Source organism: Nomascus leucogenys, chromosome 5 (assembly GCF_006542625.1).
Source record: "Nomascus leucogenys isolate Asia chromosome 5, Asia_NLE_v1, whole genome shotgun sequence".
Taxonomy (NCBI): domain Eukaryota; kingdom Metazoa; phylum Chordata; class Mammalia; order Primates; family Hylobatidae; genus Nomascus; species Nomascus leucogenys.
The window spans coordinates 135,000,637-135,027,775 of NC_044385.1; the positions used below are offsets into that span (position 1 = coordinate 135,000,637).

Sequence of the window (27,139 nt, forward strand, 5' to 3'; positions counted from 1 at the left end):
CAAAACAAGCAGTGAATTTAAAGATAGATCAATTACAATGATCCAATCTGAGGTAGAGAAGAAAAAAACAATGAAGAAAAATGAGCACAGCCTAAGGGGTCTGTAGAGCACCATCAAGTGTACCAACGTACATAATGGAGTCACAGATGAGAGGAGAAAGACAAGGCAGAAAGAATATTGGAGGTACTAATTGGTGAAAACTTGCTGAATTTGGTGGAAAATATTAATCGACACATCTAAGAAGCTTCTTATATCCCAGGTCAGATAAACTGAAACAAATCCATACCTAGATAAAAAATAATCTAACCGTGAAAAGCCAAAGGCAAAAAATATCTTGAAAGCATAAATACAGAGGTTATGCTTCATGTACAAGCGTTCCTCAACATTAACAGCTGACTTCTAATCAGAAACCATGGAAGCCAAAAGGCAGAAAGATGACAAATTCAAACAGCTAAAAAGGAAGACTGCCAGCCAAGAATTCTATATCCATGAAAATGACTTTTCAAAAATGGAGTAATATTAAGACATTCATGACAAACAGAAACTAAGAGAATTTTTTACTAACAGATCTGCCCTTCATGAAATAGCAAAGGGAAGCTTTCAGGCTGAAATGAAAGACATTAGACTTGAATTCACATAAAAGATAAACAGCACTTGGAAGTTAAACACATAAGTAAATATAAAAAAACAGTATTGCCTATTTTTGTTACTCTAATTTTTAATTATATTTAAAATATAATTACAGAAATAAATGAATATAAGTCTGTTACAAATGAGAACACAATGCATAAAGATGTAATTTGTTTAAGCATAATGACCCAAAGTTAGAAGGGTAGTAGTGGTAGACGGCACAGCTGGCTATATAAGAGCGAAGTTTTTGTACACTCTTGAAATTTAGTTGGCATTAATCTGAACTAAATTATAAATTAATATATTAATTGTAATCCCTAGGGAAATTCTGGGAAAATAAATAATATATGAAAATAAATGCTTGAGAATCAAAATGACATGTAAATTAGTACCTATTTACACAAAAGAAGGCAGCAATGGGGGCATAGAAGAATGAAACAGGTATAATACACATAACAAACAAAAAGCAAAATGGTAGGCATAAATCCTACTTTACCAGTAATTGCATTAATATAAATGGATTTAATACTGAAAAGGCAGAGATTAGTGGAATTGATTAAAAAGTCATCCAGCTATATTTTTGCCTGTAAGAGACATCTGTTGGATTCAAAGACACACATTGTTTGAAAGTCAAACATGGGAAATCATATACCATTCAAAAAGTAACCCAAAAAGAGCTAGAGTACTTATGTTAATATCAGGTAACTCAACTTTAATGTAAAAATTGTTATTAAAGCAAAAATAAGGACATTACATAGTGATAAAGGAATTATTCTATCATGAAGACATACAAATTGTAAATATATATGTGCCTAACAACAGGGTTCCAAAATACATGAAGCAAAACTGACAGAATTAAAAGGAAAAATAGAGCATTCATAGATATTTGAATATTTCAGTACCTTTCACAGCAATGGATGGAACTAGACAAAAGTTGAACAAGAAAAAGAAGGCTTGAACAACCATATACAGCAGAAATTTATCAAACATACTATTCCACAACAGCAGAACACTCCTTCTTCTGAAGAGTGCATGAAACATTCTCCAGGACAGACCACATGCAAAGCCATAAAACAAGTGTCAATGAATTTTAAAAGAATTAAAATATTACAAAGTATGTTCTCTCACCATAATGGAATGAAAATAAAAATACTTAATAGATGGAATGTTATAAAATTCACTAATATACAAAAATTATCTATTATGGGCTAAATTTTGTCCTCAATTCATATGTTGAACCCTTAGCCCCCAGTAACTCAGAATGTGACTGTATTTGGGAACAGGGCATTTAAGGAGGCCAATAATTTAAAAAGAGGTCATTAGGGTGGGTTCAAATCTAATATGACTGGTGTTTTAAGGAGAACAAATTTGGACACGCACAGTGTGTGCCATCAGAGAGCCACATGTGAGGACACAGTGATGACACAGTGAGAAGGCAGCCATCCGCAAGCCAAGAAGAGAGGCCTCAGAGGAAATCAAACTGCCAACACCTTGATCTTGGACTTCTAGTTTCCAGAACTATGAGAAAAGAAATTTCCATTATGTAAACTACCCATCCAAGGTATCTTGTTATGGTAGCCCTAGCAAACTACTACATTAACCAGAATACTCCTAAATAACCAACATATCAAAAAATAAATCACAATAGATATTATAAAATAATGCTAGATAAATGAAATGAAAATACTACATACTAAAAGATGTAAGGTATAACTAAAGCAGTTCTTAAAGAGAGTTTTATAGCTGTAAACATTCATCTTTCTTTAAGAATTTCGTTTTTGCTGAGAATGATGGTTTCCATGATGAGTTAATGGGTGCAGCACACCAACATGGCATATGTATACATATGTAACAAACCTGCACGTTGTGCACATGTACCCTAGAACTTAAAGTATAATAAAAATATATTTTAAAAAAAGAATTTCGTTTTTAAGAAAAGCTTTAGATTCACAGCAAAATTAAGGGGAAGGTACAGAGATTTTCCTATAGCCCCTGCTCTGACACATGCGTAGCCTCCCCTGTTGTTAATCTCCCCCACCTGAATGGTACACGTTTTACAATTGATAAACCTACATTGACACAACCTAATCACCCAAAGTCCATAGTAATAAATGCCTATATTTAAATAAATAAAAGTATCTTAAATTAACCTAATTTTTTATATTCAAAAATGAGAAAAAGTAGTAAACAATATCCAATGCCAATAAAAGGAATGGTATAATAAAGGTTTGAGTAGAAATAAAAGAAATACAGAGGAAAACAATAGAGAAATCAATAAAGCCAAAACTTGGTTCTTTGAAAAGATCAACACAATGAAAAACCTTAGCTAAACTGACAAAAAAAACCCAAAAAAACCTGACCAAACCAAACCAAAACAAAAATTACTAAAATCAGGAATGAAAGAGGATACAATAGTGCCCCCTTACCCATGATTTTGATTTCCATGGTTTTAGGTACCTATGATCAATCCTGATCCAAAAATAAAAAATAGAAAATTCCAGAAATAAATAATTCCAAAAAGGTTAAATTGCACAACATTCTGAATAGCATAGTGAAACCCTGTGCCATCTCATTCCCTTCCATCTGGGACATAAATCAACTCTTTGTCCAGCATATACACTGTGTACACTACCTGCATGTTAATCATCAATATCATCTGCTCTTGTCATCTAACCATTGACGTCATCATGGCTCAGTGATCCGGGATCACCTGGAACACAGGAACCTTTTCTGACCTATCATCAGAAGGTCAGTTGTAGCCTAATGCAACATCGCAGTGTCTCTTGTCATACAGGCATATTATTATCTTACATCATCACAAGAAGAGTAAGAGTGAGTACAATACAATAAGATATTTTGAAGAGAGAAAGAGACTACATTCATATAACTTTTATTACAGTATATTGTTATAATTGTCTATTGTAGTATTGTTGTTAATCTTTTGCTGTGCCTAATTTATGAATTAAATTTTATCATAAGTATGTGTGTATAGGAAAATCATAGCATATATAAAATTTTGTTCTATCTGCAGTTTCAGGCGTACACTGGAGATCTTGGACGGTATCCCACAGAGAAAAGGGAAGTATACTCTATATTAGAATCAAACTTAAAATGGGTTAAAAGGTAATACTAGTAAAATTATATGCCAAAAAGTTAGATAACCCACATGAAACGAAAAAATTCCTAGAAAGACACAAATCGTGATAGGCTTATATCGAATGGATTTAATTAACAAAATCTTTCCACAAAGGAAAGCCCAGGCACACGATGGCTTCATGGAGGATTTCTTCCAAATGATTAAAGAAGAATTAATACTAGTTTTCATAAATGTTTTTAAAAATGTGAACAGGAAGGAGTACAGCCTAACACGCTCTATATGACCAATCAAATAATAATAATATCAGTAACAACAGGCATACCGAAATATAAGATCAAGAGAAACCATAGAAAATTGAAACTGACTCCCAGGTGATGCACATGATGTAGTTATCAGAGTTGATTTCATAATAACTCCAACCAACATGAACAAGAAATAATGATAAAACCTTCTACCACGTAATTAAAATCTATATGAAAGTATCAAATGGAAAGTGTAGGACTAAAAAATAATGTGACAAATTAAAATTGAATTGATGGGTTGAACAGTTGATTGTACATGGCTGAAAAGGATTTCATATTGTGGCAGGGCAGTAGAAAATATCCAGGGTAATATATTGAGAGAAAGCAAAGAAAGGCCTGAGAGATATAAGGAACAAGATGATAATGCTAAACATATATCTCAGTGTGATCCTTGAGGAGGAGAAAGAATGACATGGTTTACAAGTAACATTTGAAGGGAAAAATGGTAATTCAGTTTTCAGAACAAATTCAAGATATTTAGCCAGTGATTCAAGAAGCACAGCAAATCCTTCTAATATGTGATTGTGATCCCTTTTGTCCTCTGTCTTCTCTAGTACCAGTGTCAACTAGCTTATACACTCTATGAAGGTAAGATTGTTTTCTATTTCTTCTCTGTACATCTACACCTCTTGGGATAGTGCTAACTATTAATACACAAAGGACGCTCACTAAATATTTGTTTCACTTGTCATAACTACACACTGGATTGGGATTGGAGAATCTGGGTCAACCTGGCCGTGAAGACCTTGAACTTGGCTTACAGTCTTCAGGATTTAGTCAGGTCCAGTTTTGATCAAGTTGAGTGGGAAAAAAGAAATCTGAAAGCCATGGCCAAAGTGACATGAAACGAATTTTAACTGGTTGAAGACTATGAGGTCTCTGGGGCTAAGGTGGGTCTCAGCTACTGCTTGATTCCAGGGTGCTTCAAGCTAATTGGCCCATAATTCCCTTGCCAAGGCTGGAACCTAATGCAGCCTTGACTTCATGCCCAGCCCTCATGGGTCTCCTTGACCAGGAGGGTGGCTGGTAACAGTCTTGAGCATCCTGTGAGTGCATGTGGATCTGAGTCAAATCAGAAGTAACCAGGAAAGGTATGATTGAGCAGCTTACTTGAATAAAGACTTCAGGCAGAGCCCACCAAAGCTGTTAACAACCTGGCTAGACCCTCTTATCATGACCCTATTGTTTCCAGGCTGGACGGAAACAAGCTAAACAGTCCTTGGCTGCTGATTCCCATGGCTGTCTATGCTTCTCAGTATTATAGGAACTTAGGGATCAATGGAACATTGGGATCAATGATCTAGGGATCAATCAATGACATCAAAGAACATAGGGATCAATGGACACATCTTTGACTGCCTGAATTTAATAACCTGGTGACAGAACAATTTGTATCTTTACGAAGTTTGGGTAAGGATCTAAAGCATAGTGAGGGTCAAGGGTCATTGCCCAGACTCAGTCTCTGACTGCAGGCCTCCCCATCCACTGCGGCCTGAGACCCTCCTGTGAGCTCACCCTGATTATTCCGGATCCACGTAATGGAGGTCTAGCTTAATATGCATGTATTGAGAATACTGTGTGTCCTGAGGGATCCTGTGGGATATGTGGCACTAGGGGCCAAAGTCTCAATGGCAAATTAATGGGAAAGGATCTTCTGTCAAGTCTTTGCCTCTTACTAATTCTGTCTCTTCCAAATGAGGCGTTCAGAGGTAATTTCCTGAGATTGTAAAATCTTAGCAGTTTTTCTCAGAATGTCTTTAAGGGACCATCTGCACCAGAATCTCCTGCAGTGTGTGTGCATGTGTTTTTTTAAAAACACAATTTTAGATCCCACAACAAAGCTCCTAAATCAAAGGATTGAAGAGATGGGACCTAGGGCCTGATTCTAATGGGGGCAGAAATAGCTCCCAAAGGTGCAAAAATGGGATTTTGGAGGACAAAAACTCTTAGCTAAAGCAGTGGTTTTGTGACCCTCCATCCGGCCACATTCCATAAGCAGATATCCCAGCCTGTGTGTATTATTACAATTTCACAGAGGGTGATAATAAAAAACAGATTGAGAAGCCCGGAACTAGGAACGTTCATCTTAATAAAATCCTCAAGTTATTCTTATACGTCCTAAAGTTTGAGCTCTACTTAGGAAAGGAAATCTGTATTTCAGCAGCATTGCTGTGCAAATAGATGTTTCTGTGGTGTTGATAACATAATTTCTATATTCCTGCTTCTTGCTTCTCTTCTTGATTGACATGTTAATGAGATAAGATACAATTTTCAAAGGCTTTCTCAAAGGACTATCAACTGTATGGAAATTCTCAGGCATGTGTTTTCAGAAGTCTTCACATTGATGTTTTCATTATCATTTCAGGAGGAAAAAAATGGCACTGGCTTGGTACTTTGTTGTTATTCGTGAAACTTCTTTATTTAGAAATAAAATCAAACTTACAGAAAACTTTCCCAGGTAACACAAGAACTCCCATATACCCTCTAACCAGGTTTACCAATTGCTAACTTCTTACCACGTATGATCGTCCTTCCTCTGTCTGGAAACCATCTTCTGCAGGGCTTATAACAGGAACAGAATTGAGAAGCCAGGTATGCTTAGTTGTATCTTCCTTTCCTCCGTTGATGTTAAATGTAACACCTTTGTGAATACAACAGCCACTGTGGTGGAGATTGTGTGAGAGTAGCTATAGACTGCTATGCAGTCACATGGCCACACTAGCTAATGGGGTCTCCAAAGACCTTACAGATAAATGGTTGCAATACAGTATCTGGAAACACAAAATAAATGCTGACAACCAGGTGGACTATTGTGTTTCGTTATTGTTGGTGATGGTGGGAACCAGCTGCGTAGTCTATTAAAGCCACTTAGCAAATTTTATGATATATTTTAGTCCATTTTTTACCCTAATAGCTGAAAATTTGGAGAATGAATGTTTCTTTTTAAATATCAAATCATGCCCCCCGCCCCCTCCCACAGGCATCTCGATGGAGTTCTGCTGCAGCTTGATGATGAAGCCACAAATATACAATAAATGCTGAATCCCTTCCAAGCGGCAACACTATAAAAGGAAGCCTGCACTTCGTTATTCTATTTGGTCCCCAGATGGCTGTTTTCCTTAGGCTTTTTCCTTGCAGATTTTGTCATAACAGAAAGATTCAGAGTGGTGCTGCCGTTTCACTTGACTGGCCGCTCCAATCATGTTATTGCAAGGTTGCCATGAACCCGTACCTTTTTGGATAAAGTATTTTAACAGAAATTTGGGTAATTCCCCACACAATTAGTAAATCTGAGGCCAATAAAATGGACCTTGATCCTGGCTGTGATTCTGAAGTTTTACTCTCTGATGCAGTTTGGGGCTAAGGGCACAATCACTGGAGTCCTGTCACTACACTTAAGTTCTAGCTCCATCATGTACCTACAGCTTCAGGGAACCGAGTAATATAACAGAGCCTCAGCTTCCTTGTTAGTAAAAGAAAGAGTGACCATTATAGTGCCTGTATTATAGAGGTGTGGAGAGAATTAAAGTAATTCTTACATGTAAGGTACTTAGTACAGGGTTACACCAAAGATGTTCAACATGTATTCGTTTCATAATTTTCTTCTCAAAATTGTTATAAACTAATTATTACGCAAATGATATTTTCTTCATTATGTCTTCACATTTAGGTCCCTTACAATTCCAGTTTTTAACCCTTAGCAGAGTCATAGAATTTAGCTCACACTACTATCTGTATGTGCAAAGAATAACCCATTTCTCTAATTGGCCAGTAGTTGATTTTGTCTTATTCTTGAGTCCTTACTCATGGTAATGATGGGCAAGCCAGTTAATATCGAGTCTATCATTCTAATATGGTTCTATCTTGATCATGCAAACAGCCCTCTCAAAAAAACTGTCCTATCTAGGACAAACAAAACACAGATTGCCCTTTTCTCACTAGGATGATGCCTGGCTGGATGGAGGAAGAAGCTTGTCTTCCTCGCCTGTTTCCCTGTGATGAAAAGGACCTTCCGAGAGCTTGAGTGTAGCCCTGCTCTCATTCCCGGGCCTTCCTGGGCAATGTTCTTTATGAGTTTCACGATTGCCCACTGGAGTGATCTGGGGCTCTCCCTTGCCAGCTGGTGAGAGCCGACTGGTAACATTTCAGGAATTTTGTGAGTTGGTTGTGAAACAGTTAAATAGTACCTATATTAACAATTAAATGACATGACCTTACAATGCAGTAGATCGTATTTAAAGCAAAGGTAATAAAGATTCACTTTCTCCATGCTCAGCATTCTCTTTTGCCTTGTATATTTCCCCCTTTGTTCTACTTTTGTTTGATAAATTATACACTCATCCTCCAGGTTAATATGCTAAATTTGCCTCACGTATATTCTGCATTTAAATTCAACATTTAGTAACCAGAAAGTTTGGAAAACATTCAGAATAGATCTTAAAGTGTGGATTCTATTATATGTTATTGTGGGGTTTTATTGCATGTAGTCATTCCAGTCATTTATTGATCCTTAAGAAGTGCCGGGAGCATGCTACATATGTTGTCTCATTTAATTCTCACAAGCCCCCATGAAGTGAGTACAACTGTCCATTGTTTTACTGACAAAAAACTGAGACATAAAATTCAGTAGCTTTCCAGGTCTCATGCTGAAACCTGTGTAACCCCAAACCCAAAGAATGTGGATCACTGATTTCTTTTATGTATAATTCACTGTGTATCTGCATAAAAATCTGATTGCATTTTACTAATATTATAACATGATACAATCTACTTCACACTATCTTTGTAGTGAGATCACACTTGTGCTATTTCTTTGCAGAATATAAAAAATCAATATTAGTTAATTCATGATGGATAATTTCATTTGCTAAAAGGATAAATACTAGAGTAAAAGTGCTATCTATCACCTGAGGAAACCATTGGCAAATATATGAAATGAACTTTCTATCATCATGAAAGGGATTTTAAACACTAAGAGTAGTGAGTACATGAGTTTGCAAGAGGTGCCTTCATTTATTCTATATATATATATGTGTATATACATATGTGTATATGTGTGTGTATGTATGTGTGTGTGTATATATATATATATATATAGAGAGAGAGAGAGAGAGAGAGAGAGGCAGAGAAAGGGCGGGAGGAAGAGCATCTCCATACCATGAAACAGGACCATTCTTAGAAATACAGTGAAGAACAAGAGAAAAATGGCCTTGGCCTCCTCAACTTCTTGTAACAGCACAGAAAGAAGATAACCCAGTTGGCAAATGAATACGACACGAGCTGTCAGGTTACAGCTGATCCTACAAGTTTGCCACCTTTGAGAATGTTTTTGTAACACACTACTCAATGTTAGCAGATTCTAGGCTATGAAAATAATTAAATCCTTGATTGCAGAAAGAGCATCATCAAAAGAAAGTCCCTTGGCAATGAATAGATGTGAACATGCTTCTATTTAGGAACTTCCTCTGGATGTACTCCAAGGGTGCACTGATGTAAGGAAAGGGTGGCCGGGACACACGGGGCAGGGCAGGCTGACCTGGCTCACAGGTGGAGGCCTCTCTCCCTCATCACACCCACTGCACCCACCGTCAAAGAGCTTGGCCTTCCTGGAGAGGAAGCTTCACATAGTCACGATATCTGCCAAGACTCATGCTGCCTTCTGTGATATGCAGTTAGATCTGGGGAAGATAGTCATAGACTAGACATTGAAACACGTAAAAGAATTGGAGTGCCATAGGAAAGAAGGCCCCTTCAGACAACATTTCACGTTACAGATAAAGTTAATGGGAAGACAGTATGCCTCGGTGAGGTATGAGTTTGAACCTGAGCCATTTGTACAGTTCCGTGTAATAATGAAATAAAAGAGTAACTGTTGCTTTAATTTTGTGTGTGTGGAAAATGCATTCATGATATTTTATTAAAAGTATGATATTGCTATTAGTAGTGGAAACCATTATAGTGCCTTGGGGGATTGAAGAACCTTTCTATGGGGCTTGTCTTACAGCTTCATTTTAAGTAGCAGAGAATGGAAAGCAATCAATCAATCTCTTAATACTCTGTGGCATTCTGTGTACTAATGAATTCACCTTTGCTGTTCAAATGGAAATACAGGTCACCTTTCAACTGTGGATTTATTCTAGTAATTGGTGTATAGTTTGATGTATTTGACTTAACTAATTTGGATATATGTGGCTTTGTTCTGAAGTGCTTTGTGAGAATGGTGGAAACATTGCCAAGGACTAATGGCACCAGTGGAAGGTTAATGTGCAAAAGTAAAGTTTTATTGCTTTAAGCCAATGGGCCTTAATGAATTAAACAATAAACATAAAAATTCAGTGACCTAATGCCCATGTGAACCTAGCGAAGTAATTTCTTTCATTTTGCTTTTTTGTTCTACAATGGATGCATACACCAGACACTTGGAAACAGTAAACTTCAAAAAATCTGTTTCACTTTCTCATTAATTTGCATGGTTGTAATAGGAAATTATGTTGCCCAACCATGGAATAAGTTTGAAGATGACAAGAAACACCACCAATCATCATAATAAAATAGGGTCAGATGGCACAGAAGCTGTAGTCTTTGGTTTTCACAGCTGTTTGCATTTTAGATATTAACGAAAGGCTACACATTTGGTTCCACACGTGGAAGAAGGACTCTCTGTAACTCCATTCTCCTCTCTGTTGTTTTCAGTGCTTCGGCTCCTCAAGGAGGGGGCAGACCCCCACACCCTCGTCTCCTCGGGAGGGTCCCTGCTCCATCTGGTAAGAACCGCGACAATCAGTGCCAGTGCATGGGGACACCCGGGGGAGAGTACATTACAGGTTCAAACCCAGGAACGAAATGTACATCTCACAGATGATGATCAGAAAGATGATGTGTTTCTAATTAACAGGCTTGGAAAATAAGCTGCAATTATTATTAATTACGGTATTGAAGTTTGTAAAAAATCTTTAATCAATGAAGTTAGAGTTTCTGCCCTAAAGAAATCACTTTTAAAAAACTAATAGCATTCAAAATAAGTGAAATAATATTGTATCAATTATACAGTATTAGGCAATCATCCTTTCTTTTTACCTACAAATTGTCCTTATTCCTCTAATGAAATTTTACTATACTTTGCTCATGATCCAGCTCTTATAAATGCAAATACAGCCTGCCTTGTAGTATTTTAGAAACAAAGTAGGGGGTAAGTGAATAAACAAATAACTACATTAAAAAATATTATATTATAAATAACTACATTTAAAATATATTAGGTTCGTGTGCAAGAAATTTTTGCTGGTTCTGTTTGGGGCAAAAATAAAGTAAAAGTCAACAAGTATTTGATTTGGTGGTGTTTACAACTAATTTAAAGGTAGAAACTTAATTTTGAAAAATGTGGAAATTAATGTAAGATATCAATCTAATTTATGATTGTCTGTCAAGACAAAAAATAATAATGTTATTTCTTCACATTATAGCAAACTGTAGTAGAGGGGGTCATGCCCTTAACTTCCAGAAGCTCCTTATCATCACATAAATTTTCAACCTTGATTGCACCTGGGAATCACGTGGGTGTTATTAAAATACAGACACCTGACTCCCAACCTGAGTTGAACCCACAAAGATTCTTACTTACTTTTTCCGGGATGTAGCTTGACTGCTGGGAGTTGTTAAGACTTCCCAGGTTATTCTAATTTATGGCCAACATTGGAGAAAAACTGCATGAAAGAGAAACGGGTGTATACCAAAGGCTCAAGAGATCCGGAACGCAAGTTATTATATAGTCAGCAGAGCAGAAAAAGAACAGAGAATACTGTGATAGAAGACAGTTTGCCAAAGAATATAGGCGTTTTCTCTCTAGCATTGGAAATGGATACAAAGAGAGGTTTCCAGGTAACGTTTTATTCTCTGGAATGTTTTGGTTCTGAAATGTCTCTCTCTTACACTCAGATCCTTATATGGCTTCCATGATATTTTCAAGGAGCCATGCCTCATTAGTCCCTAGATCCTGGGTTTAATTTTAAGCAATCCTAGACTAGGCACAGTCTGCTAAGAGTCTTCCATAGATTAATATGCTCTTCATGGCAAATATCATAAGCCTTTTTTTTGTTTGTTTGTTTTTGTTGCTGTTGTTGAGACAGGGGCTCACTCTGTCGCCCAGGCTGGAGTGCAGTGGCGCAATCTCAGCTCACTGCAAGCTCTGCCTCCTGGGTTCACGCCATTCTCCTGCCTCAGCCTCCCCCCAAGTAGCTGGGACTACAGGCACCCGCCACCACGCCCAGCTAATTTTTTGTATTTTTAGTAGAGATGGGGTTTCACCATGTTCGCTAGGATGGTCTCAATCTCCGGACCTTGTGATCCACCCACCTCAGCCTCCCGAAGTGCTGGGATTACAGGCGTGAGCCACCACACCCGGCCCATAAGCCCGTTTTTCAGGAGGTCTAGTTATCAGCATGTTTGCACATCCCAGTAGAAAACAGACCTCTTCCATGAACAAATCAGTGCAAGTCATTGTTGCTGTTACTAGGAAAGTGTTATTTCTGTGTATTTATGTGTGAGAGAGAAAGAGGAAGGAAAGGAGAAGGAAGAGGAGAGGGAAGGGAAACAAGGGGCACAGGGAACAAGGAGACACTGTCACTTCATGTATGTGTGTCTGTGTGTGTGTGTATATATATATATAGAGAGAGAGAGAGATTAGATTGATATCTTATGTTAATTCTGATATTTTTCAAAATTAAGTTCCTATCTTTAAATTAGTTGTAAAGAGCACCAAATCAAATACTTGTTGACTTTTACTTTATTTTTGTCCCTAACAGATATATATCTATATATAGATATAGATATAGATAGTATCTGACTTTTAATGAACACATACGTCACTATGCTCCCAATCAACAAATCAGCAGTTGCTTTCTTGATCTTTGAAATACAGCCACACCACCACCATCTCTCATCCCCTCGACAGCTGCCAGCTGGTTTTAAACCACCATCCCTCTTTTCTGGATAAACAGCTTTCTCACTCTTCTCCCAGGTTCCATCTTTGCCTACACTATACTGTTTCCCATTCACAGCCAGGTCATGTCACTTCTGTATCTGAAATGCTCCAACAACTTTCCTTCTCTCATAAGTAAAAGCCAAAGTCCTGCTTATGGCCACACCATGATCTGTCTCAAGCCCCAGCCCACAGCCATTGCAGCTTCTCCAGTCACTTTCCCTCTGCACCCTGCTCTGCTGACACCGGCCACCTTGCGGCTCCTTCAGCGCTGGCTCCTGCTCTGTGTGCTCTTGCCGGGTTTCCACCCAGCACATGCCTCCCAGATGTACACGGCTCACTGGCTGACTCGCTGTGGGTCTCTGCTCAATGTGATCTAAAGGAGAATCCCTCCCTGGCTTGCCTTATGGGCTATAGTAACTCACCACTGATGCCCCACAAGCAACTCCACTTCCATCCCTTTATCTTGTTCTTTCCCATCTTTTATAGCACACTTGTCACCAAACCCATCATAGGTTCCTGTGACTATTTTCTATTCCTAGAATGTTAGCTCCATGAGAGACAAGACTTGTCATATTTTCGTGAATATTATAATGCCCAGGAGAGTGCCTGATACTCGGAGATTCTCAGTAGATTTGTTAAGGAGATAAGCTAATTAATTAATGTTACTACTTAATTAATATCTGACACTGTGATAGATATTGGGGTGAAAAGATGCAAAATGCATATTCTGTGTCATCTGAGGGAGACAAAAAATAAACCACTGATTGCAGTGGACTGGAGAGGGATAAGCAGGTGACAGTGAAGGAGGCGAACAATGGGGCCACACGGCTGCTTCCGGGCATCAGTTACAAAGGCTTTTCTCACTCTCCTGGTCTGGCTTAATAACCCTTTTGTCCAAGCTCTCATAACATACACTCCTTGCTTCTCTGTAGGTATTGCCACAGTGGGGTATAATTAATGGAATATGTAGCTTCTTCTCTCTGCTAGACTGAAATCTCAAAAACTGTGACTGTCTTGGATACTTTTCTTAGCAGGTGATGCATAGTGAATACTTGTCCAAGGTCTCATAACATACACTCGTTGCTTATCCGTAGATCTTGTCACAATGGATTATAATTAATGGGATATGTGGCTTTTTCTCTCTGCTAGACTGAAATCTCAAAAACTGCAGCTGTCTTGGATACTTTTCTGTTCTTAGCATGTGATGCATAGTGAATACTCAATACATAGTCAATGAATGAATGAATGAGCTCTAAGGATATAAGGGTCTCTTTGGGTGAAGACCTAGATAAAAGTATACAGAGTATAATCTAAGCCTAGGTGACAGAGTATAAAGATTCAGAAAGGGTAGCATCTGCAGGAAAAAGAAATGAGAAGATTAAACTGATGAGGTAGATGGAAAGCACTTTATTAACTCCCAACCCAGTGCAAGGATATTGTATTTTTATGTTGTTATGCAAAGGTTGTGAGACTAAGACAAAGTGGAGGATGAATCTGGAGGATGGATAAGGAAACCTCGTGGCAGCTGAAGGAGGAGGTGCTCAGTGCTGAAGTCTCCTTTTCCTGGGGTTACCAAGTAAATAAAAACAAATGAAAAATTGCAGCTTGCTGGAGAGATGAAATTACAGGGTTTCAAAATGTCTTAGGTACTGTAAAAGGCAATTTAGCCATCTAAAATGTCAAGTGTGAGTATCTGTGCTGTTTGCCTCACCTTTTGGGTGTCCCATATTACGGAGCCTGATGCTTCATCAGCACTGAGCTCTAATTATAGACAATCGGCGACTTTGAGGGAAAGGCAGAATGCATTTGTGGGCATCAAGAATCAGCTGCAGAAATTACTGAGTTGTGTTTAACTCAATTGTTAGTAAAGGTGGATATTTGAGAAGCTTATTTTAATGTTTTGGCCATATAACATCTTTAGTTTTATCTTATTTTTAATAAAATTTCAACAAATACATCTGAATTAATCTTTTTACCCCACCATTTATTGAATGTGTGTGTTAAACATATGGCAGGTATCGGGTACTCTGACAGACAGAAGGGGAATCATAGCAAAAAGTAACAATGTCTGTATCCCAGGCAGTTGGTCTCATGAGGCCAGTATAGAAGAAACGTTAGACTTAACTCTTTGCAAAAAACAAATTACATTTATGAAGTAAAAAAACAGTATTACATAGGCTTTGCTAAAATGTTGTCCAGGGTTTTGTTATTACCTTTATTTGATGAGCAATTGAGAAGGAGCTCCCAATGATAACTGAACCCTCAGCCTCAGACTATGGCCAAGTTCGGGTGAAATATTTTAGAAATAAGAAATACTCTTTCTTTGATCAAGTGAATTCTAGCTGTAACATAGATATAGGAATTTAAACAGCGGAATTCATGTAGCTGTTAAAAATATTGAGCCGGCCAGGTGCGGTGGCTCACGCCTGTTATCCCAACACTTAAGGCGGCCAAGGCGGGCAGATCACGAGGTCAGGAAATCAACACTATCCTGGCTAACACGGTGAAACCCCGTCTCTACTAAAAATACAAAAAATTAGCTGGGCGTGGTGGCGGGCGCCTGTAATCCCAGCTACTGGGGAGGCTGAGGCAGGAGAATGGTGTGAACCCGGGAGGCAGAGCTTGCAGTGAGCTGTGATCGTGCCACTGCACTCCAGCCTGAGCGACAGAGCGAGACTCCGCCTCAAAAAAAAAAAAATATTGAGCCATAATATATCTGAAATTATGTCCAAGACATGTTATACATGCCCAAAGCAGGTTACAGAATAGTGCATATAGCACAATCGGATCTATGAGAGAGAAAGAGAGAATCCTTTTAATAGCCAACAGGAAGACCAGATAAGCAGTTTTCAACAGTGACTCAGGTTGGGCAAAGGGGACCAGGTTTTTAAATTATTTTCTGTTTCCTTTTACAAATGACTTGAACATTTTAAATAAGAAACGTGTGTTTCATATAATAAAACCAACATATAAAACTAGTTAAGACTATTTTTATTCAAAGTTTAAATTTTAAATAATTTAATAATTTTGCTACTCAAACAAGAAAATGTGCTGCCCAAAACCGAGCTGCTCTTTGCTCTTCACCATCAGTTTCTCTAAAGGCTTGGATGCTATAAGAAGCAGATAATAAGCAACTTACTACAGTAGAGGTGGTTCAACAGCCTACTGTCTTCAAAGTCTAGCAGAAAATAATGTATTTTGTAAAGAGGCAGAATATCAGGATTCTAGAGAAAATGCCTAGAGAAATATCTTATTTTTTAAAATGTCTAGGTGTTAAAGAACAAAAATAGTTGGTGTGTGGAAGTTGCCCACCAGTGACCCTGCCCACCCACCTGGACATTGGCCATTGAACTCCAAGCCCCTGTTTTGCTTTCCTAGAAGAAAAAGAGCAAGAGCTACAAGGGCAGACTCTAGCAAGAACATCGATCACAGCAGAAGACAATATCCCCTCTGCACAGGAAGGTATTCCACACGGGGCCCCCACTCCACATCCTCCAAGGACCTCACAAGGGCTGTTCCTGCATGTTCCTTGGAGGATGTGGAATGGAGGCTGCACGGAGGATGCAGCAGCAGGAAGCAGGAGACAGGCGAGGGGCAGGGAAGAGAGCGGGCACAGCCAGGCGAGTTGGGTGATTCTCATGTCTGAGGGTGAGCGCTGCAGGGTGTTGCCTGGCACTGGCAAACAGGCAATGGAGGGGCCACAGACTGTGAACTAGAGACTCTTCACATAACCCCAGGAGTGCAATTCAAGATTCAAAATCCTGGCTGGATGTGGCTTTTTTTCAAATTCAATGTCTTTTGGGTCCTTGAGAACCATCACATCCATAATTGGAAATTCCCTGGTTCCGAATTTTAGATCATTAGTGAAATAGCCAGCTGAATCTTGGATGAGAATCGTAACCTTGAGCTGCCTGCTGGCGTATTTTTATCATGACTCCCTGCATGCATGACTTAGGGGGCAAAAGGGCAACAGAAGAGCACATTGTGATGATGCTTTAAATGCTACCAGAAACCCAATGGATGAGTTTTCCATTTTTTAGGAATACACCACACGGGCCTGATTTGCTCCGCATCAAATGATCTAAGAAAGGCCCCAGTGAAGTTAGCAGCTAGATTTTGTGTTTCGTTTTGTTTTTATATCTTTGTAATAAGGATCTCAAATTATTAAGGATCAGAACTCTTTCCTGACAGGGTGAATGCAGATAACAAGGCATTTTTCACAGACGTCTTATAGAATTATAGCTCCCCTAAGGAAACTTGCAGACATCCACCTTCAAAGCCACTGGTAACAAAATCTTTCCTGGAGAAACTAGAGTTTTGTATCGAGAAAGCGTTTCCTTACTTATCAGCCTGAAACTCACCTACTTAGAAAGTCCTTCTTTAAGCAACCCTAATAATTTATATTACTCTCTAGATGTACCAAACTGCTTATAATTCCACAAATGGCTGATCTCATTCCTCCTCAATATAGCTCAGGCCCTTTCTTACTTTGGGGAGCTCTACCAAGACAGGCCAGCAGCTCACCACGGTCCCATCTCAGCTTTCTGCCTGCATCATCCCCCAATTGTAGGTTGTTGGTCCAGAGGTGAGTTCTTGTTTATAATATCAGCCCTCTGGCTTAGCACAGCACTGGGCGCATAGTAGTTCCTCAATGAATATGTACGTTTAACTAACAGATATATGAATGTCTCACCCCAGGCCACACCCACCTGCTCAATGCCTCCTGATCCTTCAAGACTAGCTCCTGTGTTCCCATATTCAATTATCCAATTCCTATCAGGTTGTTAGGTACCTTCTGCTGTGACTCTGTAGAGTGCTATGCATACCCTTTATCATAAACTTCACAATATCAAACAGCGCTATTTCTTAAGAGTAGTTACTATGTAATTCACCTTTATATATACCTTGCCAAGTACAGCTGGAATATAGTGTTGCCTAATAAAATCTAGAGAATTTAAAATGCAGCAAACCACTGCTGCTGATGAAGGAGAAGGGTTTACATTCACTTAAAAGGATAACAGTTTTTAGGATTTTAAAATTTCTGGATGTGGTTCAGTGTTTAGGGACTGGTTCAATTGGCTGGAAGCTGTGGCTTTCTGCAGCGCAAATAGAAATAATAAATATGATTCAACTCACAGCATTCTGGGTAGTTTATCTACGGCAAGATAATCTGGAGGATAACATTTGCCAGAGAGAAGATCATGAAAAGCAAAAATAAGTATGTTCAAGATGACACTACAGTGAATATGATCCTTCAGTGTGACATAGTGGCGGAGAAGTGGACGTGAGTTTGCACAGATGCAAGCACAGGCTGAAAGGGCCAGTCTGCGGTATTGCTGTTGAATACAAACGAGCGTATGGAAGTTCCAGAATGATGTTAGATTTTGAGAAATTGCAATAAATTTTAATTTATTTTGCTACTGGTATAAATTTCTCTCTTTTGTCCCCCACTTGTCTTCTCTCTCTGTCACTGTTTCTGACTTTCATTATAGAAATGTTCTTTGAACTACTGAGAACTCATAAACATAGGACAAAAACATGGACTAGATCTCATTCAAATTGTGCACCTCACATCGCTGCTTCTTCCCCCATAGCTACCTAAAAGTTCAGAGTTGGTTTTTTTTTTTTTTAATTTACTGGTAGAATTGCGCCTGGCACATGACATTCACCAAGACAACCCTGGATCAAACTGGATGCTTTCCTAGTAATTATTTCTCTACTCCCCTCTGCCATGACTGCTCCATAATCACTACAGAGAAGAGAAGGGGAAGCTTGCATCGTAAAACGTGTAGACTTATGAAAAGTCATGTTAAAATAGATCCAACACTCATTTTAAAAACTGGCGAAAGATAACTCTTATGTATGAACCACAGAATTTGATTTGAATCTTCAGACTTGATGTGTGATTTGTAAATATTTGTAATGATTTTCTGATTTACTGAGTGATAGATTTCAGGGTCATTCATGATATGTTCATTAGCCAATCAGAAGGGCCAGAATCCAGAAACCACCCGTTACACCAAGACAGAAAAAAAAAAAAAAAAAAAAAGGACAACACATTTTAAGTTCCAAGTTCCCTTTGCTTGCTTGTCATTTGGTTCCTGTGATTTTCAGTACTTTCAGATGAATCAATAATGTGCATTGTGATGAGTTTGTATATTAAGACATATTACCTTTGTTTAGAAAGTTACAAATGAGTGAAATAGTGCAGTATAAGAGAAGCTGTGAACTGCTGATGCTGTGTTGAAAAGATTTGTTGACACATTCTAACCACACAGTCAAAGGTTTGGACAGCCTTTGAGGAAGGACTTGCTCTCTCATCACTTTGCTCTCTCAGTTTGTCTTAGGAGGCAGAATGAGGTATTGTTGTCATAGATTGGGATGCCAGAATTTAATATTTCAGAGTGAAGCCAGTCTTGCTAATACAAACCAGAGGGGTGGATAAAGATTGGTGGAGTCCAGGAGGGATGACATTTTGGGGTTCTTACGTGGAGTAAGTGGTATTGTTAATGCTTCCTCGGTTGATGGTGTTCAGGAGGGATGACATTTTGGGGCTCTTATGTGAAGTAAGTGATGTCGTTAATGCTTCCTGTGTTGATGGTGTTGTAAGTGGAGAGAAGGCTGCCATCATGGTCCCCAAGTCTTCCATGACAGAGAAGAGTGACCAGGTTGGGAGATGAGGTAGTACGTAAGGATTGGGTAAATCTTAGAAAGAAGCACATCAGTGTAAGCGTTCAGTGATCCCAGAAGAATCAATGATAAGCTCAGAAGATAGCCAAGCTTTTTTAGTGCTCTGTGGAAGAATAAGTTTCCCTACACTGGACAAGGCTGCAGGAGAGGTGGTGTTTCCAGGGAGACTGACTTCCATTTAGGTTCTCTGGACATTTCCAGAAGTGGAAATTGGGCTGGGTTCCCATCATTCCGTAGAGGGGAGTAATCTGTGGCCATGAAGGAATCTAGGAGCTTAGTCGATTAAAGGGCTTGGTAATTCAGGGCAGGTGTCACAGGCAGGTTACCCATTATAGTTACACGGGGCCTTCTTTTCAGAAAGATACCATGCTTGGTTTCACCCTCTGATATCACTATCTTGAAACTGTCAATAATTTTAAAACTAGAAGCCACGAATTTTCATTTTGCACTGGGTCCCACCTTAACTAGCTCTTCTTGGCATTTTGAGAGGTAAATGAAGGTGACAGCAGGTGCTTGGGGACCTGGCTCCAGGCTGCAGGTGGAGGACCTGGTGGTGGTGGAGTTCTGCTGGGCATGACAGAATGTGAGTTCAGTCACTTTCTTGGTGCCATAAAGTGTCACCAGAAAGTGCCTGACATAAGGAAGAACAACCTGAATTGGGAGGAAGATTTCCTGGCTTGAAGAAAATTCTTTCTAGGGAAATAGATTTACTACATAACAATATTATAAGAACATTGTAACAGGAATGTTCCACCATCATAATCTTTTCAGACAAGAGTGACTAGAAAGTGTTTATTGCTGTCAAATTATTATTCATAATCCTCTGAAGTGTGATTCCCAAAATTATATCACTTGAGAGGGGCTGATAACACTTTCAACACTGGATCTAATTAACTCTGTTTGGTGAAAGACAGTGAAAATCCAAGCTTCAGGTATCTGAATATAAATGTAGATTCCTGAGGTGCAGGTCGAGGATATCTTGACAGGCACAGAAGGAGGAGGTCGCATCTTTATTGATTATACGCTGAGCTATCACAAAGCTAAAGAGAGTAGAAAAGGAATTACTTGCATATGAATCTCCTAAAATGAACTGGATCCGGGCCTCACATTCTAACATCAATTTATTGAACTTTCATACTGTGCCACTCACCTTCTGTGTCCTTGTACCCAAACCTGAAGCTCCAGGGGATGGGGCCTCAGTTCATATGGTCAGGGCACTGAGTCTAGTGACCGTTTTTTTATTGCTACGCATCACCCAGAACATCAGATACAGAAAGACCTTAGTTCAAACTCAAAATTATTCTGTAAGAATTCACATATTTCATTGCACCTATTGCTTACTTGAATCCTAATAATGATGTCTGCTAATACATTCCTCCATACTCTTCAGGGACCTCACATCGTGCTTTTTCACTGTGGTTGTTGTACACTCTTGAGACGATCTGATAATAGGGGATGCTATGAGTATTCAGTTAGTGTATCATGATTGTGAACCATAATTTGAACAGCCATTTGTTTGGTGAAGTGAGAGTTTAAATATTTTGCCGAATCTTTGAAGCTGTTTGTTTCTTTTTAAATACTGAATTTTGAGAGTTCTTTGTATATTCTTGATAAATGTCTTTCAACAGATGGGTGTTTTGTGAATATTTTGTCTTAGGTTATGGCTTGTCTTTATATTCACTGAGAAGTATCTTCTGAAGAATAGAGGATTTTTGTTTTAATTAAATTCAATTTGCTAATATTTCCCCTGATAGGATGCATTTTTAGTATCATCACTAAGATTTTCTGTTATGTTCTTTTTAGAACTTTTGTAACTTTTGGTTTTACATTTTTTGCAATTTTACATTATGAGTAATATTTGTATATAGGACAAAATATAGGTCAAAAGTATTTTTATACATGTGTACCCAATTGTTTCAGTATAATTGACTGAAAGAACATTCTTTCTTCACTGCATTGCCCTTGCCACTTTCTTGAAAATTAGTTGTCTATACATGAATTGATCTATTTCTAAATTCTCTATGGTGTTTCATTGATTAATTTGATTTTATGCCAACACCACACTGCTTTGATTGCTATAACTTCATAATGAGTCTTGAAATTAGTTAGCTTTAGTCCATTAATTTTGGGTTTCACCACCCTAAAGTTTTTTGGGCAATTTTAGGTCCTTTGCATTAACTTATGAATTTTAGATTCAGCTTTTCAATATCTATTTTAAAAACCCTTCTGGAATTATGACACATTTGGATTGAATCTACAGATCAATTTGGGAAGGACTGGTTTCTTAACAATATTGCATCTTCTGACCCAAGAACACACTAAATTTCCATTTATTTGGGTTTAAAAAATTATCTCACTAAGGTTTTGTTGATTTTGGTGTGCAGGTCTTACTGATATTTTGTCAGATTTATCCCTAAGTATTTCAATATTTGTAATGCTATTTTAATTTAAAAATTATTTTTCAAAGGCTTACCACTAGAATATAGGAATATCTTTGTTTTTTGTATAGTGATCTTGTATCTTTCAACTTTGCTATCTTAATTATTGGTTCTAATAACTTTGTATATTCCATTATATTTTCTACATAGATGATCATGTCATATGTGAAGAGTGGCAGTTTTAATTTTTGCTTTTCAATCTAGATGAATTTGGTTGCTTATTCATTCCTTTTTGCCATGGCTGGAACTGCCAGTGGAATGTTGAACGGAAGTGGTAAAAGTGAACATGCTTGTCATCTTCTTGGTTTCAATGGAAAGGGTGGAGGGTTTCTTGGAGACAATTATTAGCTCTTGCTTTGTTATCCAGTCTAATACTCCCTGCCTTTTAACTGTGTCATTTAGAATATTTGCACTTATTTATATGGTTACTTATATGTTTAGGTTGAAATCTACCATCTTCCTTTTTTTTTTTAGTACTTCTGTCATTTGTTTTTCTTTCCTCTTTTTCTGCCTTCTTTAGGTTTGAGTATTTTTCGTGATTCAATTTTCTCTCTTTAGTGGTATTACACACGTGCATGTTATTTTGGTGGTTGCTTTAGTATTTTTAGGATACATCTTTGACTTAACCCTCTCTCGTTTCAAGTGGCATCCTATCCATTCGCATGTAGCATAAAAACATTACAATATTATGTTTTCATCTCTCCCCTTCCTGCCTTTGTTTTATTGCTGTGACATATTTTAATCTGTATATATTATAAGGCTTATACTCTCTTGTGATTTTTAAACAATTATATTGTAAATATACTAAATGAGAAAATATATGTAACTCACATAGTCACAATTCTCAGTGCTCTTCATTCTGATATAATCTTTTAAAAAGATCTCTCACAGATCACTGATGCTCTGCCATTTTTAAAAAATCATTTTTCCTTGCAATAGTTTACTGAGAATGATGATTTCCAAACCAAACACCACATGTTCTCACTCATAGGTGGGAATTGAACAATGAGAACACATGAACACAGGAAGAAGAACGTCACACTCCAGGGACTGTTGTGGGGTGGGGGGAGGGGGGAGGGATAGCATTAGGAGATATGCCTAATACTAAATGACAAGTTAATGGCTGCAGCACATCAACATGGCACATGTATACATATGTAACAAACCTGCACATTGTGCACATGTACCCTAAAACTTCAAGTATAATAATAATAAAATAAAATAAAATCATTTTTCTTTTCTTGTCATATTTTGTTTAATTTATGTTGCTGCTTTGAAGTTCATTAATCTTTTCTTCTGAAATATCTAGTCTGCTGTTGATCCCATCTAAGCCATTAAAGGTCTCATCTCTGAAAGTTAAATTTGAGTCTTTTTAATATCTTTCATGTATGTACTTAACATCTTCAATAGATCCCCTCACTTTTTGAACATAGGGAATATAGTTATAAATATGGTTTTAACACCTGATTTGCTCATTCTGACAGGTGTATCTCTTCTTGGTTTGTTTCCATTATCAATTTTTCTGTTCATTGTGGATCCTATTTTCCTGCTTTTTTGTATACTTGGCAATTTTTTTGTTGGATTCTAGACACAGTAAATTTTGCCTTGTTGGGTATTCAATATTTTTGTAAATAATCTTGAACACTTTGGGGGGCTACTAAGTTATTTGGAAACAGTTTCATCTTTTCAGGGCCTGAATTTGAAATTTTTTAGTTGGGAACAGAACAGCATTTAGTTTAGGACTCATATTTCCCTCTACTGAAGCAAAACACATCTAGTACCCTACCCAGTGCCCTGTCAGTTAGGCGGTTTTCAGTCTGCCTGGCAGGAACAGGCACCATTTCTTGTAATTTATGAGCCCTGAGTCCTCTTTCTTTTCAGGCAGTTCTTTGCCTGACCTTGGGCAGTTTCCTAGAGTGCATGTGCTGATCATTATTCAGCTGAGCACTTGAGGGAGGCATTCTTTAGAACTTTAAAGTTTTTCTCTGTGCAGCTTTGTCCTCTCTGCTACTCTGCTCTGTGAAATTTAGCCACCCTGGTCTCTCAAGACATTTCAAGAGCCGGCTCTGGTCAAGCCAGGTTCTTCTCCCTGTGCTGTAGCTTGGGAACTCTCTCAAGGTAGGAGGCTGGAACAATAGCAGGGCTTATCTTGTTTGCTGCCCGTCATTCAGAGGTCATATATTTTGTTTTTCTTTTTCAGTTGATTCAAGCAGAAAGGTACATCTGGTCTCTGTTACAGGGAAGCAGAAATTCTGCAAAGATTTGTTTTTAATGGTACTATCCAGTAAATTGGTGGGTGAATTTGTGTGACAGTGCTTCCAGTGGGATATTGATTGGCATTCCTTTGGGGAGAGAAATCTGTTCTATACATACACATCACAGAAAAAGTATCTCATAACCCAGAAATTTTGCTGACCTATTTAATAATAGGTTTTTAAAAACTAATTGTACTAATATGCATTTAGCATTGTGTAACTTATAGACGTAAATATGAAAAATACTCCTAAGGCCGGGTGCGGTGGCTCTTGCTTGTAATCTCAGCACTTTGAGAGGCCGAGGTGGGCGGATAACGACATCAAGAGATTGAGACCATCCTGGCCAACATGGTGAAACCCCATCTCTACTAAAAATACAAAAGTTAGCTGGGTGTGGTGGCATACACCTGTAGTCCCAGCTACTCAGGAGGCTGAGGCAGGAGAATTACTTGAACCTGGGAAGTGGAGGTTGCAGTGAGCCGAGATCGCGCCACTGCACTCCAGCCTGGTGACAAAGTGAGATTCTGTCTCAAAAAAAAAAAAAAAAAAAAAAAAAAAAAAAAAAAAAAAAAAAACAAGAAAAGAAAAAGAAAAGTACTCATAAAAGGACTGGATGATTTGAAAAGGCCAATGCAAATAAATATGTGGGACTTTTCAAAAATTAAAAATTCACGATGGTAAAGGCAGAACATCAAGGTACAGGACTCATTTAAGTGCAGTTGCATAGATTGTACACCCGTGATGCCAGCCCTGACTTATATATACAATATTTACCTGAGCTTGAACTATAAATAGCAAATAAAGTTAGGTTGCTAGATGGTTTGATTTAGTAAATTATTAAACATATATAAAATGGAATATTATAAAATCATTAAAATTCATTTTAGGAGACTTAAATTTCAGCTGTTAACTCTTACAATATGACATGCTGTGAAACGTGACTAGGGTAAAGGTTACAGATGGGAATGTTGAGGAATTAAGTTAGAGGGATTCTGAAGGGCCTTCTCTATCTTGTATGCAATTAAATAGTTACACTTTATTCTTTTGATAGTGACAAACAATGCATGTTTTAGAGTAGATGGGTCCTATGATCAACTCTGTATTTTTAGAAAGATAATTATTGTAAATGGTTCAAGTTTTTTGTTTAATAATCCTATCTACAAATGAAATAAAAACCAGTAAGTGAAGTACTTTTTTGGACCTTCCTACTATCTACCCTGATTTTCTTCTTTCTGTCTGCTGTTCCTTGACCCAGTTCCCCAGAAGTCTTGCGTATGTTCTTTTCCTTGTTGGTTAGTTGGGGAAATACATCTTTTCTCAGGTTAGCTTCACCTCTCAACTCCCAAAATTGGCATTGAAGTTTTTTTTTAAATCTGTGGACATTTGAAATAAGCCATATCACAGTTTGTAATCATTTGATATTTCCTTGTATTCTTTCTTTTAGTGTGCTCGGTATGATAATGCCTTCATTGCAGAAATTCTGATTGACAGAGGAGTCAATGTCAACCACCAGGACGAAGACTTCTGGACGCCCATGCACATTGCCTGTGCGTGCGATAACCCTGATATCGTCCTGCTTCTTGTATTAGTAAGTAAAGCAATTCAGTTTACCATTTGAAGATCTGATGGCATGTAAAAGGCTATATATTTAACTGATGATATTTTATAATATGTAATATTTTGGTTGAGAAAAAATCTGCATATGTTATCATGTATCTCCCTAGAATACAAGATAATTAGAGACTAAGGTTGTGGGTCACATAGTTTATAAAACAAATTGTGCAGATACTATGCCAAATGCAACTTCTCTTGGCTTTCCTTGGGAATGATATGCCTTGATACAAGTCAGTTTCAACTAAAACGGTTTGATAATTTTGCTTTTCAATTCATTCTCATTTTTAAATTTTTAGCCAAAGAGGCATAACATTATATGGAGATATGGTTTATATTGAATCCTTTTTTTTTTCTTGGTTACATCTAGTAAATAAGTGTCTACAATGTTTGTTTACAGAGAAAACAAGAACTTTAAATATAAAAAGCATTGGAGTTTGTTGTTTTGGTTGTTATTTTCAGTTAATCTTACATCCAGACGTTGATCCTCACACATACTTTATTTTGGAATAGTGATCTCTAGAAAGTATTTCAAGAAACTGCTTACAATTTTTAGAAAACACACTGGAATATATGAGTAAGAATGATTTGCTTTTAGTTTATTTATTTAAAAAATTAACTTCTTAATGGCTTGCTATTATGCACCTGGATTTTCACATTTTTTATGTAAGCTCTCAAGAATTTACACAAAAGCGAACCGATGCTCAAATATATTAAACAACTTGCCCTAAGCCAAAAGCAAACTATAGTTAAGAACTCAAGTTCATTGTCAGAAGTCCATTTTTTGTCACTGAGCCATGCTAACAATATTAGATTCCCGTGCCTGCCATACCAATTACCACATAGCTGGTGGCTGAACACAAGCACAGTTGTGGAGGTTAGAAGTCTGAAGTCAAGGTGTGGACAGAGTCGTGCTCCCCCTGTAGGTCCTTTCCTTGGTGCTTCCTAGTTACAGTGGCCCCTGCAGTCCCTGATGTTCCTCAGATTATAGCAGCATCACTCCAGTCTCTGCCTCCATCAGCACATGACTTTCTTCTGTGTCAGTGTGTCCAAATCTCTCATTCTTTCCTTTCAGAAGACACCAGTCATAGGATTTAGGGCCCACCCTAAGACAGGTGGCCTCATTTAACTTGATT

At 37.9% G+C, this 27,139-nt stretch overlaps 1 protein-coding gene across 1 annotated transcript in view; it reads left to right on the top strand.

The window, feature by feature from the left end:
* Positions 1-27,139, top strand: part of MYO16 (myosin XVI) — a 575,469-nt gene that overhangs the window by 79,871 nt on the left and 468,459 nt on the right. Inside the window, exons 3-4 of the mRNA XM_030813681.1 lie at positions 10,723-10,793; positions 25,837-25,980. Of these exons, the coding sequence (XP_030669541.1) occupies positions 10,723-10,793; positions 25,837-25,980 (215 nt within the window). The remainder of the gene's footprint in view (positions 1-10,722; positions 10,794-25,836; positions 25,981-27,139) is intronic.